This window comes from Vipera berus (genome assembly GCF_964194415.1).
Source record: "Vipera berus genome assembly, chromosome: 7".
Classification (NCBI taxonomy): domain Eukaryota; kingdom Metazoa; phylum Chordata; class Lepidosauria; order Squamata; family Viperidae; genus Vipera; species Vipera berus.
Genome location: NC_138209.1, coordinates 70,836,666 through 70,852,777, shown reverse-complemented (window position 1 = coordinate 70,852,777; position 16,112 = coordinate 70,836,666). Strand labels below are relative to the sequence as shown.

At 39.2% G+C, this 16,112-nt stretch overlaps 2 protein-coding genes across 7 annotated transcripts in view; one reads left to right on the top strand and one right to left on the bottom strand.

Annotated features, from left to right (window-relative positions):
* SGCB (sarcoglycan beta) overlaps positions 1-16,112 on the bottom strand; it is a 28,627-nt gene that overhangs the window by 3,371 nt on the left and 9,144 nt on the right. The window contains exons 5-6 of one of the 2 annotated variants that reach the window (XM_081333011.1): positions 15,938-16,069; positions 11,836-11,920 (exon numbers count right to left, since the gene is read on the bottom strand). In XM_081333011.1, the coding sequence (XP_081189137.1) occupies positions 11,836-11,920; positions 15,938-16,069 (217 nt within the window). Of the gene's footprint in view, positions 1-11,456; positions 11,921-15,937; positions 16,070-16,112 lie in introns of those variants that run through there. The other variant, XM_081333010.1, reaches the window with a different exon arrangement.
* DCUN1D4 (defective in cullin neddylation 1 domain containing 4) overlaps positions 1-16,112 on the top strand; it is a 42,159-nt gene that overhangs the window by 24,743 nt on the left and 1,304 nt on the right. For 4 of the 5 annotated variants that reach the window (XM_081333005.1, XM_081333003.1, XM_081333006.1 and 1 more), the window contains 2 exons: positions 485-589; positions 2,096-2,198. In XM_081333005.1, coding sequence (XP_081189131.1) covers positions 485-589; positions 2,096-2,198 — 208 coding nt within the window. Of the gene's footprint in view, positions 1-484; positions 590-2,095; positions 2,199-2,338; positions 5,489-16,112 lie in introns of those variants that run through there. The other variant, XM_081333004.1, reaches the window with a different exon arrangement.

Here is a 16,112-nt window from a genome sequence, read left to right as displayed (position 1 = left end):
AGGACTCGTGGACTTCAACTCCCAGAATTCCTGAGCCAGCATGGCTCAGCTTGGGAAGCTCTCCCTTTCCCCTCAGCATGGCTGGCTCAGGAATTCTGGGAGTTGAAGTCCACGAGTCCTAAAAGAGCCAAGGTTGCCTACCCCTGGGTTAGGGGGATGAGGTATGTTTAATCTATTAAAGAGAAGGGTTAGGTAGCTGTCTTTCTCCAAAGGACCAGAGGGCAGGACAAGAAGCAATGGATGGAAGCTTGTTAAAGAGAGATCTGGAACAAAGGAGGAATTTTCTGAAGTAAGAACAATTCATTAAATCTCTAGGAACTCTAGGTGTAGCATGACGGCACATGCACTGATGAAAACAAAAAGCCAGGGCATGCTAGATAAAGATAAAAGTTGGGTTATACTTGTTTGAGGGTTAAGTTGAAACGGTTCTTAGCTCAACTAAGCAATATTACAAGTATATATTTTTTTTGTTTCCTTCTGACAGGAAAAAGATCAGCGAAGCCTAGATATCAATACTGCCAAGTGTATGCTAGGACTCCTCTTAGGAAAAACATGGCCCCTTTTTCCAGTATTTCATCAGTTCTTAGAGGTACAAGTAGAAAATAACTTTTTTAAGATTTTTTTTTTAAAAAAAGCGTTAAAGTTAAAAGTGAGAGTTGACAGTGAATCAGTTGAAAATGTTGCTACCTAATATATTTACACACACGCACGCGCACACACACACACACACACACATATACACACACACACATACGGTGGCTCAGTGGGTTAGGACGCTGAGCTTGTCGATCAGACGGTCGGCAGTTTGGCAGGTCGAATCCCGAGTGCCGTGTAACAGAGTGAGCGCCTGTTACTCATCCCAGCTTCTGCCAACCTAGCAGTTCGAAAGCACTTAAAAATGCAAGTAGAAAAATAGGGACCACTACGGTGGGAAGGTAACAGCGTTCCGTGCGCCTTTGGCGTCTAGTCATGCCGGCCACATGACCACGGAGACGTCCTCGGATAAGCGCTGGCTCTTCGGCTTTGAAACGGAAATGAGCACGCATGTGCGGGGGAACCTTTACCTATTTATACTTTACATATATATATATATATATATATATATATATATATATATATATATATATATATATATATATATATATATATATATATATATATATATATATATATATATAATTTTTTGCTTTGAACCTTTGCTCGGAGCAATGTCCATTCGCTTGAGGTTTGCTCGTTAAATTGTTTTTCTTTTTTTAATCGGTGTCTTTTACATCAATTATGTAATTATGCAAATGCAACGGATGTAAATAATGGACATCTACATCGAACAAGATGCCCCATCCTCTGAAGCGATTCCTTATATTGAGGCTGAACTAGTACCCAACGTATCTATTTGGGGTTTCTGAAAAGGAAGAACAGGCCTGCTTACTTTGAAAAAGGCAAAGATTTCTTTAACATTCCCCATGCAACGACCGTACCCCAGAAAAATGGATTCTTGATGATGTCTTCCTTTCATCTGATTTGGTCTTGTTTGCGGGGTGGGGGGGTGGGGGGATCGAGATAATTTCTGGTGTGTTTGTTATCCTTAAATGTTATAGCTATAATATTTATATTATAGAGCAGTGGTGGCGAACCTATGGCACACGTGTCAGAGGGGGCACTCAAAACCCTCTTTGTGGGCACGTGCATCGTCGCCCCAGTCTCTCCTCCTTCTACGGCCCCTTCCTCACCAGTAGCCCCTCCGGAGGAGAGCCATCCCCGGGCGTGGCCCGCGCGGAGCAGTGCAGCCAAGGACATGGCAGCTAGGCAGCAGGGATAAGACTGTGCCCTTGCACCCCGTCGTGCGCAGGTGATGCTGCGGGGCGCGAGTGGAGGACGTGGCTGCCATGGTACTGCTAGGCCGCTTGGGCGATCTGCTGCGGGCAGGCAGGGCGGGGGCGGTTTTGGGGCACTCGGTCTCTAAACGGTTCGCCATCACTGTTTTAGAGCATGACACCCTCTCTATTACATTTGCAAAATTAGCTTTTGCATTTTTAGTTCCCGGTGTCCTTGTTCAAAAAGCGTTTTGAACAGCTGCCATTTTTGTTTTAAGTAGCAATCTAAGTACAAAGTTATCAACAAGGACCAATGGTGCAACGTCCTGGAGTTCAGCCGATCCATTAATCTTGACCTCAGCAACTACGACGAAGATGGAGCATGTACGTATTGGTCAGGAAAGACACACACAAAAAAAGAATCATTTCACATCGTAATCTGTGATCTCTATGCCTTTTTTTAAAAAAATGTGTTTTGTAATATTTTTTTATTTTTTAAAAAATCGTTTCCTTCTTTCTTTAAGGGCCAGTGTTGCTGGATGAATTTGTGGAGTGGTATAAAGAGAAACAAATGACATAGGAATTTTAACTATGCACAGCTGCTCAAGAGCTTTTGTTACTACAGTTAATGTCAACCATTAGCCATAAACCTCTCTTTGTATATAAAGCGCATGCTGCTTTTCCTGCACTGTATCCCATTTTCAGGGATTTTTGGGTGTTTGCTGTTTAACAGGCCAGCTCTGCTTGCTGTGTACCATTGTTCTCTCCGAAGGCTGCTTTGCATTTTGTCTACACTACAGATGGTGAATTTGCCAGCATCCTCACTGTGACTAATGTGAATATTGCTGTCTAAACTTTGTATATGTGTATTAAAAAAAAGCTTCATCTAGGAATGATTTCAGCAGGAAAGGTATAAAAATAATTATGTTGCAGTCAAGTAACCATGTACCTTAATTTTTAATTGACTTGGTCTCGGGCATAGCATTTCCGGGAAAACGATGGGGTGGGAGGGGTTGGGGGAGGTTTGCCTATGTAAGACTATTGCTAGCTAGTTAGTAATAGTTTTTTTTTAGGATGCCAGTTTCTGAAGGAAAATCCTGCAGTACAATTTCTTTGCCAGTGCCCAACTTCATTTTTATTTAATAAGCCATCATTGGCTACCTTTTTAATTGAATCTCTTAATAAACCGTTACAGCTTGAACAGAGTTGTACATGCCATAGTAACTTCCATTTGGTGATAATGCTGATCTCCTAATAATCAGATGCTGTAGTTTGCTAAGAGGCATAGGCTATCTGATTAAACATCTGATTAAAAAGAGTTTTAGACTTGCAACGTGGCACATTCTTTTATTTTACTGTTATTCTTGTTCCCAGAGTGTTTTGATGATGTGGATAAAGACAGAATGAAGTCTTGTTTCAAAACACAGCCTAAATGTATGAATATATTTCAGAGACTGGAATCAAAGCTTAGCCTGAAAACTTGGCATGGCTACATTTATTCCAGGGATTGAATTTCCTGGCAAAAATGCCAATTGCGAGCAACATCTACTCAAGCAGCAGTAGCACTATTTATTTGGGATCATTTTATCTGTTTGGACTGGAAAGTTCAAAGAAGTAGATGAATGAAGTAACTTCCTGTGTCACCTTTTCATCCGTCTTCATTATGCGGTTCAATGTACATTTCTATAAAATTTTTACTAAGGTAGATGTAGACTTATTGAAAATGCATTCAAAAATCCATGGGTCTTTGTTCAATCAACCCAAGAGTTCATTGTGAAATTTGCAATAAAACATGAGCTTGCCTTTCCTTTTACAGAAAGTTAAAAGCTACGTGAACATTTCAGAATTTAGGAATATAGTTTTAAGCTTCAATAACAAATTAGTACAAACCACTTTTTTTTTCCAATTTTCAAAGCACTGAAGGTATTTGTAAAAAAAAAAAAGTGTAGTAGCAAGGCATACAGCCTCTTTAGGACTGGATAGTTCTAAATAAACTAAGAAAAATAAAGGAGTGGAATCCAAAGAGATCCACGGACAAATGTGATTCTGCCCTTAACAGGAGCTGTGGGAATGGACTTTCTTTCTTTCTTTCTTTCTTTCTTTCTTTCTTTCTTTCTTTCTTTCTTTCTTTCTTTCTCTCTCTCTTTCTCTCTCTCTCTCTCTGATGCCTTCATGAGCTTCAGAAGTCTTGGGAACAAGGATTGAATGGGGCAGAGCTACCCAAGCTATTGACCAAGTAGTAAGATTGGAAAGATCAAATGGAGGCAGTTACAATACTTTCCATGGGCTATCAGCTCTGTTTGTCCAAAGTAGAATTGGCTGTGCAGCTCCCTTCAGCCAATCTCTGTTGAGAATAGGCAGGTAATACCATGGGCCAGTGCTTGCTTCCTTCAATACCTCCTGACTTACATTGACTTATTATTTAGCATAGCCATAATCATTCAAAACCTTATAACTGCCCAACTGGGAAGATAACAAATACTGGTTGGATTACAGGCTAATTTGGTGGAGACATAAAAGGACTTTCAGTAACAAAGGTAACGGCCAAAGAACTTTTTATGAGATCTACTTTTTATAAAGGGAAGCATAAGGTTAACAAACTGATTCTCACCTTTTTCTACTTACATGTATACAAAGCAAAAAAAAAAAAAAAGGACCTGATCAAGTTGTAGAGAGCAAGAGAGGACGCTCTTCAAAATTGTACTGTCTTCCATTTAAAAATGAAGCAGCAATTGCGTCCAGAAATCACTGTTAAGACATGGCCAAAGGGCAGAAGCAACTGGCTGTTTTTCTTTGTCCATGAAAAGGTCTCTTGTCTTTATGGCTTCTGTTATAAAGTTGATCCAGAGACTTACGTGTCTTATGGTTAGTTCTCAACCATCATGCACAAACACAAAGAGAATTGGCCTGGCTTGTAAAAGCAGGCTCATTCTAAAACACATTTTATTAAGGACACTGCACTCACAACTTTTGTGAAATGAGAAGAAGGTCCACTCGGTATATGGATCAAAATGGTATTTTGAATTTTTGAAATTCTGACCTACCTGTTTAAGCAATCATGCTCAGAATGGCACTTGACTGGGGGAAAAATTGCATTTTCTGGAAAACTGTTACGTAATGCTGTCAGAGTAAAGTTAAATCAAAGTTGTTCATTTTTTTAATTCATTTTGAATTTTTTTTGACATTTTTGAAATAGTATGACTGGTGTTTTGTTGTTAAAGGAAAAAAGGCTGTGCACTGAATTGGTTAAAGCTGAAAATATCTTTTCTACAGAAATGCTAGCAAGATGTGTATGCATTATTCTAATGTGAAATTCTTAAAAGCTTTTTAAATGACCAAGTGAATAAACATACATGAATGGGCAAACAGCCCATAATAAGCAGACCGTCTATATTCTCCAGTACCAAAGACTGATGAATCTTTTATGCTTTTATCTTTCAGAATCAGAAATGGTATTATCAATTCTAATACCTACTGTTATTTTTACCATTTTCTTTTGTGGGTCGGATCAGATAAATTCAAATTGAATACTAAAAATGTAACCATCTGAAAGATTTTTGGTTTGTACAAACCAAATGATCTGTGCTTTTTGTAAATGTGAGGAACAAAATTGTGAAAGCGTTCCATAATTTACTATCGTATAAATTTACATAAAGCATTTAATTAAACGTGAATAGTTTCCTGCTTTCCTTTTAAAGCAATTCATATTAGTCCCATGCTGAGACTTTGCAGATACATTTACTACATAAACACATAGTTTTAATTCTATGCTTGTACTTAAATTTTTCTCCTACGCTCCAAGTATTGGTAACTTTTCCCCCTCTGTCGCTTTTAGAGAAACCAGCAAATAATAATATTGTTGAATTCATAATGGGAGAACTTCTAACAATACTTAAATACTTGGTAATATTTAATTAGCAATACTTAAATGCTTCATAACTGGTAATAAAAGATTTGGCTGGTGCCTGAGTAAATGGTAAGTGTTAAATGCTACTGATAGCCTTAAACTTTGTACTTCTCATATGGTTGTGTAAATGCATAAAATTACTTCACTGATTTACACTGACTTTCTGGGAAACTAAAAAAAAAGGGTTTTGTAACACCCTGTTGTGACAGAAGCAGTTTACCTGCTTTATTGTCTTTTAAGTTTCCATGCAGCACACCCTAAGCGCACACTTTGCTTTACTGCAGCTGTGTCACCTTCTTGGAATTTGGTACAGTGTAAGTTGTGTATAAATCTATTATCTCGCTAATAAAAACCTGATTCAGTCTTGATCACATGCATTTTAAAAAAACAAAAATTCTAGAGCAGCGTTTTTGAAACTCGGCCACTGTGAAGTCCTGCCATGTGGACTTCAGTTCCCAGAATTCCTCAGCCACTTCCAGGTATCAAAACTCACACATCTTAAACCTTTCAAGTCTGAAAAACGCTGCTCTAGAGCAGGGGTAGGCAACCTTGGCTCTTTTAGGACTCACGGACTTCAACTCCCAGAATTCCTGAGCCAGCCACGCTGAGGGGAAAGGGAGAGGTTTCCAAGCTGAGCCATGCTGGCTCAGGGAATTCTGGGAGTTGAAGTCCATGAGTCATAAAAGAGCCATGTATGTTGTGCCTACAGCTGTCTGTGCCAGCCCATTTTTTGCCCAGGGAGAGAGCAGGAATTAGTCAATCCCAAAGTAGCTATAGGATGTCATTTGTTCTCATTTGAAAATCACAGACTAAGTCTACTTCATATTCCCAATGCTTCTGATTCATGCTGAGTAACGTTTCAGCAGCTACATAACAGACCAATGTTAGACAAAACACGGGGCAATTAGAGAGAGCCGTTTTGCAGCTACGTACATCCCCACGTACCACAACTTTAGAGACAGTTCAGACTTAAATCAATTTACATTGTTTATTTAAATGGAAATTTTTACAAATGCACATCAGAACTTCCTTTGGCACTTGGAAACCCAAGCCTCATAGTGATACGATGAAATCTAAGGCATAAATGCAGTCTTTAAAAACCCTGCTTTGAAACGGTACACAGCGTAGCGCAGTTTAACAAATATTCCATTTCGTATAAATTTATTAGTAGCAAACTTCAAATAAGAACAGCACCACAGTAGAAAAATAAATTGGCAGCGCGATCGATCATTCCGTTTTAATTTTTAACTGAACATTATTTAATTATTAAGTGCCATCAGTATTGTCTAAAAGGATTCCGAATTTTGTTCTGTTCCCTATTTATTATGTGCCTGTAGATGGTTTGAGTAATAAAACCGGAAGCTTCCAAGTTAATTGGCATATTAACTGTTATTCTAAGCTGTCAGTATAACACTGCAAAACAGCAAAAATATTCCTCTACGATACGCTCCAAGAGTGAAAATGATTTAAGTGGTAGCAGTAAGTACAACGTTTTAATCCCAATATTTCATTAAAAAAAAAGCTGATCCCATTAATGTCCTCCCACAAACGCCTGAGGAAGAATTTATCGTACAAGGCTGTATAGTGCTCCAGATTAAATTTAGAAGAGATACCTCAGAACTTGTAGTACGGGGGTCTCCAACTCTGGCCACTTTTAAGACCTGTGGACTTCAACTTCCAGAATTCCCAGCCAGCCATGCTGGCTGGGGAATTCTGGGAGTTGAAGTCCACAGGTCTTAAAGTGGCCATGGTTGGGGACCCCTGTTATAGAATTCACAGGAGTGTGAAGACAGCTGTTTCTCAATTTGCTTGGCTGCAATGTGGAAATGGGGGGAGACTTTTGCAGTTGCCTAAATCTGGGAAACGGACACAATTGCTTTAATGTGACTCGGACAGATGCGGCGTTTACGCTCATCATTCTGAAACGCTGCACATTCCTATCCATCCAGCCTTCACAACAGCATCTTATCCCCTGCCGAGAAGATTTTCAATATACGTACGGGCTTTTTTTTATATTAAAACTGCACATTTACTTCAGGAGCTTGTGAGCCGTTGTGACTATGAATCAAGAGTTAGCTATTAGAAACTGGCCCAACAAACCGGTCACTTAATTCTTCCTTTGTAAACATCAGGGACCCAAAAGTTGCCTTGCAGGTCTTGGCTGCAATTCTTTTTTTCCTTTGTAATGGGCTGTTGACGCTGTATGACCCCAAAATAATAAGAAATAAAATCTAAAAGATGCATTATTCTAATCAAAAGCAAACCTTAACATGCTTAATACGTATATCCGGTGAATTTTGAGAGCCCGTTACTGAACTTAAGTATTTGCAAACATTTCATAGTCCTCGACTTACAACTGCTCATTTAGTGACCGTTCAAAGTTACAACAGCACTGGGGAAAAAAAGTGACTTATGACCATTTTTAACGACCACTGCAGGATCCCAACAGTCAGGGGATCAAAAATGGGAAGCCGGATTCACTCAACAGCCGTGTTGCTAATTTAACAACTGCAGCGATTCATTTAACAACTATGGCAAGAAAGATCGTAAAATGGGGCAAAGCTCATTTTAACAACTGTTCCTTAGCAACAGAAATTTTGGGCTCAGTTGTGGTCATAAGTCGGGGACGTGTACTCCTATTTAAAAAGGAAAATGATTATCCACATGTATAATACGTTAATATGTAATTATGAACAATTAAATGGAAAACAAGATGCCCAATATCAAAGATTACACTTTGTCAAATCTGTTGCCAAAGCTTAGTGGCAGGTACCATTCTTGTTGTTAAACTTTTTGTTTTCAACGTTGTTAAACTTAACATTTCATTGTGAACGTTAAAGCAGTGTTTCTTAACTTTGGCAACTTTAAGATGTCTGGATTTCAACTCCCAGAATCCTCCAGCCAGTTGAGAAACCCTGCGTTAAAGCATGTACAGTCCATAACAAAATACGCCAAATTCATTTTTTCATCTGTTATGAAATGAGTTAATCATGGAACAATAAACTTGCATTTAAAATGTTTTGCAAAACTTAACACCATCTTTTAAACAGTCTTAAAAGATCATGAGTTTTGCAAAATGATTGCAAACCACAAAACAGAAGCACCTCTAGTGTGATGTGGATTTGAGGATTTGTTTATTTTTGATTTCAGCAGCTCTCGTACCAATTTCTGTAACTTTATGAAACATTTAAACAGCATAGATCAGGGCTGAGGACCCAATAGAACCGAACATTAATTCAAGTGCTTGCACAATATTAGAATACTATTATCTCTTCCCTACATGGCATGCAAGTATATACTAACAGTATTCTAATTAAAATTAACTCTGAAAACAAATTAAAAAAAAACCCACCCTGATTTCAAAACAACATTACCACAATTTCTATTCAATATTGCTCTTCTGGAGCAGCCCAGCAGGGTGGCTTACAATTAAATTAGGCTTAAATCAAACTACAACAGCAGAACGTGCTCAGCAAATGTATTTGCCTGTGTTTATTTTTGTTTATTTAAGAAAATTTATATGACTGCCCACTCACTCTGTGATTCTGGGTGGATTACAAAAAATAAACCGGTGTTAGCTAGTGATTTCAACCCACTGCTGCATAACAACAGGGCCACAGGGCTAAGAATCGGGCAGAGATTTGCTCACAAGACTAATTCCATGCCACAAAATATGTGAGGCTATAAATTAAAACGTTCTCTGTGAACTCTTGTCAAAACTCCAAACTGCAAATTGTCTAGCTGCGTCGTTCTGTTTGCACCACATTCCAATTTATCGCTTCTCCTCTGATGCAAGCAGACCGCAATTGATTTCCTGCATACTATTGCCCTTAGCAACTTCTCACTTCAAGTACCATTCAGGCATTGGAAAGTCTAGCGGCAAATGCAGCATCCGATTTCCACATGGATATAATCGGTTCCAAATGACCATTTCTTCAAATACGTCAACAAATGTACCAAAGTCGAGATATCTATCTATTCATTACCTTACCAGCAACTTTCAACGCATTCTCAACGTATAGAAATTGATTTGGGAAAAGGAAGCTTTAATATTTAACAAAATGTAGTAAAGAAGACCAAGGTTTTTTTTTCCTACTCTTTGTCCAACTTGATAGAAACAAATAAGAGATCAGAAATGCATATGTAGATACAGTATGAATACTTGAATTCTACTGCTTACTATGATGTCCTGCTATATTTGAAGTAACAATAGCTTTGGTCTAGCAGTTTTAAATATTCCCATCTAGGATCAGTCCCTAGATGCAGCCCACTTGCTTATGTACCCAGCTATGTTAGCATATAGTCAAAGTTGCAGATGATGCTCTGTGACTAGCATTCATTAGTGACCTTCCATTGATAATAAGGTAAAGGTACAGGTTCCCCCACACATGCGTGCTAGTCGTTTCCGACTCTAGGGGCCGGTGCTCATCTCCGTTTCAAAGCCGAAGAGCCAGCGCTTGTCCAAGGACGTCTCTGTGGTCATGTGGCCGGCATGACTAGATGCCAAAGGCGCACGGAGCGCTGTTACCTTCCCACCGGAGTGGTCCCTATTTTTCTACTTGCATTTTTACGTGCTTTCGAACTGCTAGGTTGGCAGAAGCTGGGACGAGTAACAGGCGCTCACTCTGTTATGTGGCACTCGGGATTCGACCCGCCAAACTGCCGATCTTCTGATCGACAAGCTCAGTGTCCTAACCCACTCAGCCACCGCGTCCCTTTTCCATTGACAAGATCCCATTTCAAAACAAACGGGATGGAAAGACTGAATGAAGGACACAATATAAGCAGAGAAGATGCTTTCAAACCGCTCAATCTCCATTAGCAATAAAGCAGAATTTTATTTGCAGTAAGCCAATAAATTTCATGCACTCTCGCAAGGCAGACTTAAATGTTTTAAATTTTGTTCAGTTTTCAAGGGACCTCTGCCAGAGGCATTTTCAAATGCCATGCCTAAGAAACTGGCAAACCAAAAGTCTTAAAAACATTTTAAACTGTGGGATATTTTCCAAAATGAACCAACGGCTGTTTGGGCAGAAGCAGAGGTTGGTAATCCTATCGTGTGTTTCGCCAAACTCAAATTATTCGACGTACTACTTGGGAAAATTTGATATTTTAATTTAGTAAGAAAACAGAATAGCACTTAGACTTATATACCGCTTCACTGCCCTCTAAGCCGCCCTGAGTCTTTGGAGAAGGGCGGGATATAAATGGAATTAAAAATAAAATAAATAAAAAATAAATAGCGGTTTACAGAGTCAGCCTCTTGTCCCCCAACAATCTTGAGTCCTCATTTTACCGATCTCGGAAGGATGGAAAGCTGAGTCAACCTTGAGCTGGTGAGACTCGAACTGCTGGCAGTCGGCAGTCAGCAGAACTAGCCTGCAGTACTGCATTCTAACCACCAGGGCTCTGATAGTCCAACAACCCTATAGCTGTTTCCATAATGATTTGAATTCCCCAGCCAAAATTACAACATGGAATTCAATACATATAATTTTTTTAAAAAAACAGATGCCTGAATTATAGTGAGACCAAATAAGGGTCTAAGTATAATGTCTGAGAAATACACATTTGCAAAGCTAAAAGTACCAGAGACAAAAATGAATTATGTATTAATGTTGCAGGAGTCTTCGCCAACAGCTCTAGGGGCCATATTAACAAATCAGCTGAAGCGTGCTGCCCTTGGCAAACCCCAAAACGGTTCTTCCAAATTATTTTTGAAACACACACACACACAGGCTTACTTGGCAATTTTAATTCAACAATACCTCGAAGTACATTCTGCACTTCTGTTTTAACTGCCTTACTAAAAAATGCACTTCTACCCAGCAAGGAACATGATTGGCCTAATCAGCAATGCTACCTGTGGAGATCTGTGTAGGAGAAGTGCTTCATTTAATATTTCTACAGATAACTAAAAACATCCTTGCAAACATGCATTGGCTTGAACTTAAATATAGTGTTTTTTTCTTTTCCGCGGTACCCACGTTTGACTCTAATAGGTATTGCCACAGGGGTTCATGGCGGTTTGACAACCCATATTATGGCCCTTAACTGGAATACGGAATAAGGTCCCATCAGAACACATGCAAAGCTTGTAACGTTCCCAGTCACCATTGTTAAATTGTTCCTTGTGAGAAGAATTTGGCAGTCGGGATACGTTGATCATCATACTTCCATTCAGGATAATGGAGTTGTCCTAGGAAAGGAATATGTTGAAGTCAATAAACATGTAACCATAGTTGATACTTTAGAACAGAGGTCCACAACCTTTTCGACACCAGGGACCGGTTATGTGGAAAGGATTTTCCAAGGACCGGAGGGGCCGTGGTTTTGTGTGCTGCCTGCATCCTATGAATGAGGCTTTCCTTGTTTGCGCGGCCCGGTTGCTGGCACACCGCAGCCCGGTACTGGTCCACGGACCGGGGGTTGGGGACCCCTGCTTTAGAACATATGATCCTTTTTCAATTTGCATTCAATGGAAGATTTCAATTTGCATCAATGGAAGATTTCATTTAGTCCTACTCTTAAGAGTAGAAACACTTTCCTAACTACCTACATAATATCCCTTAATATTAAACAGCAATGGAGGGAGAGAGCATAAGATCTTATCATTGGATTGTAATTTTTCTGCTTGTTTATGGAGTTGGGATGCTTCCCAGAATATATTCCTAATATAGTCTGACGCTAACTGGCCTGCTCTGAATTACCCGGATGAACGTGTGGAAGAGAATTATCAGTCTTCATGCTTTCTGAATATTCTAAGCCTATTCAGTTTTAAAATACAGGTAGTCCTCAGTCTTTAAGTGGGTTACCATGTGACTTTACTGTTTTACAACCGGTTTTACGATGGGCGTAAAACTGGTCACCAGGTCATTAAGTAACGTTGTTAAATCAGTTCTGAATTGGCATTTTTTGTGGGGAGCCGATAAAACCCCTGCCAAAAACCAGCTAAAAAAAAAAGAAGATGCAAATTGCAGTCAGGTGAACACAGGATGATGCAAACAGTCATCAATTCAAGCCGTTGCCAAGGACCCAAAATACAATCCTGTGACTGGCCAGTGTAACTCTGAGGACTGGCGCCTGTTGCATCTTTGAAATTATTAAGCGACCAGTCATTAAGCAAGGACTACCTGTAGTATCAAAATTTTACATTGTGAGAGACAATATTTTAAATATTTTGTGGCACTAATATAAACCACTTTTAATTTTATAAGTGAGAAGCAATGCTGTAAATTCTCATTATTTTTATGCAGTTATTAAGCGGCCACGAAGGGGAAAATAAGAATGGTTTACCAGTGAACACAAGCAAAATAAAGAGAGTAGATTAATACATCCATCCTTATTCAAAACAGATTTTTAATGCAGCTTACTTTCATTTTGTCCAGTTTTCTACCCATCAGGAGAGAAATACAAGTTACAACTAAATATAGTTAGTCCTCAACTTACGAAAGTTCATTTAGTGAATGTTCAAAGTTACAATGGCACTGGAAAAAGTGACTTATGACTGTTTTTCACACTTATGACCATTGCAGGGTCCCCACGGGCTCGAAATTCAGTTTCCTGGCAACTGACTCATACTTATGACGGTTGCAGTGTCCCGGGGGTCATGGAAGCACCTTTTGTCACCTTCTGACAAATAAGGTCAATGGAAAAATCCAGATTCACTTAACCACCATGTTAGTAAATTAACAACTACAGCGATTCACTTAGCAACTGTGGCCAGAAGTGTCGTAAAATGGGACAAAATTCACTTAACAAATGTCTCACTGAGCAACAGAAATTTGGGGCCCGTTTGTGGTCGTACGTCGAGGAACACCTGTAGAAAAATAGGCATGTCTCCAACTTTCCTTTTCTTTATTGGAAGAGTTCACGTGGAAGGAGCCGTCTGGGGTGACTAATTTGGACTCCTAAAAATGGAAGAGTTTGGATTTCGTGTGCTAAAGGGGACGATCCAATGTTATGTTTGTCTGAAATTACCATGCCTTATTTTATACATGTGCCTTCCCTCCCTGCGATCTTATAGTTACTGAGTTTTCCCGAAAATAAGACTCAACCGGAAAATAAGCCCCAGCGTGATTTTTCAGGATGTTTGTAATATAATATATAAGGTAGTTCTTTTTTAGTGATTGTTCAACATTGCGATGGCACTGTAAAAATTGACTTAAGACCAACCATCACCTTTATGATGACTATTGCAGCATCCCCATGATCAAATCCAGGTGTTTGGCAACCAGCATGTATTTGTAACCACTGCAGCATCCTGGGACCGTGGGATGGCCATTTTGTGACCTTCCCAAGGAGCTTCTGACCAGGAAAGTCAATGGGGGAATCCACTGAATAACCACAGGATCCACTTGAAAACTACAGTGATTCTCATAACCGTGGCAAAAAAAAAACATTGTAAAATCGGGTGCAACTCTCTCAAAAACGTCCTTGCTTAGCAATGGAAATTCTGGTCCCAAATGTATCGCAAGCCGAGGGCTATTTATACAACAGAAATTCCTCGTTTAACTACAGCGGAACCGTGCTTTATGCTTTAAAATAAACTTCGGTGAACTTCTAACAATACTGTCTACACATTAAAGCACACACACACACACATACACACACACACAAAAAAAACTTAAGTTAAAAAAAAGTAAAATTGTCCACTCTTTTTCATAGTCCCCTGTCCATGTACACAACATAAGTTCTGACAGCGGGACTGCACTCGGTGTCTTCCAGAGCAGCGTTTTTCCCTGTTGTCATTTCAGTTGTTACAACAGCAAAATTGGGATGGGTTTCTCTTCGTACAGTGGGCAAAATACAGGTAGTCCTTGCAGTTCATTTAGTGACCGAAGTTACAACGGCGCTGAAAAAAAGGTGACTTATGATCGTTTTTCACACTTGCAAACCTTGCAGCCTCTCCATGGTCTCATGATCAAAATTTGGACGCTTGGCAACTGACTCATATTTATGACGGTTGCAGTGTCCCGGTTTCGTGCGACCATCTTTTGTGACCAAAGCAAAAACAACAGGGAAGCCAGATTTACTGAACAACCCTGTTACTAATTTTAACAACGGGGGTGGTTTGCTTAACAAATGTGGGCAAAAAAAGTCGTAAAAATGGGACAAAGCTCACTTAACGAATTTCTCACTTAGCAACATAAATTCTGGGGTCAGTTGCGGTTGTTAAGTCGAGGACTACCTGTACACTTTTTGGCCACAGAGCCTGAAGCTCTTTGTGCTGCAAACAGGGACATCCCAGGGTGGGTTGTTTTTTTGTTTAGTTTTCGTTAAGCTTTAACAACTTATTCTGATCATTACTGCAAGCAGGAACGAACACAATCTTTGAACAAAACCTTTTCAGATGTGAACTATCTCATTTTGAGTGTTTCGTAACCGATGCTGAATGTAAAACAGAAGTGTGCCACTGTTAACTTTCAGCGTTTGTGGAAGTTTTTTGAAATGCTCAAAACATTTCCAAAATGTTAGGAGTACCTTGTTTGAGCCACTGAAAACAAGGTGGTTCAGAATATTTCAGGAATTCAAGAAAGATTCATTTGATTATATTTTTGCAGATTGCTAGTTCTAAACTCCCATGTATTTTGGAAAAATGGGGGTTGATGCATCATTTGTTAGCTGTGAAATGTTGCAGTTACAATTCATCAAATGATGACATATTGGAAAATCTCTGCTTAAACCCCTGACATATTTATCTTTTGAGGGAAGGTTGAACCCACTTCATTATTGCTACTACAGAACTGAACTTGCTTTACGTACCTTAGCAGGAGGGCAATAATTAATGTAGAAACTACAACTGGTTGGCTATAGTTTGAAGGTAATAAAAATACTTGGATTAAAAAAGTTTTAATGGAATTGAGTGATTGCTTTCATTCGCACACTCAGAATGGGACACTGTCTTCTTATTCTTCTGCAAAGGCATCACTTCGTTTTAATATTCAAATATCCTAAATTCGCTTCAAAACATAGCTACAAGTGTATGGGTGCGTATAATTTATTCAGGAATTCAACAGAGCACTTTCTGTATGAGCTAGAAAGCGTTTATGCACAAAACAGATTTAAAGACCAATTGAAAGAGTAAAAATTGTGTGTGTTTGTGTGTGTGCGCGTGCATGCACGCAAGTTCACAAATGACAAAATTGAACCAAATGACATTCCTTTACTTGAGCGACTACATTACGAAATAGCTGAAAATCCTGGAATTACTTACTGCTTTCAGTTCCAAGTTGCGTCCCATGGAAAACTTAATAGTTTTGCCCATAATAAACACTCCTTCATTTCCACGGACAATAGCACGCCCATCAACTTTTATATTGAGATCACTGGTGGCATTGCTTGTAATCTAAGAAGAAAGAAAAAAAAGAGCACGGCTATACAATGTGTTT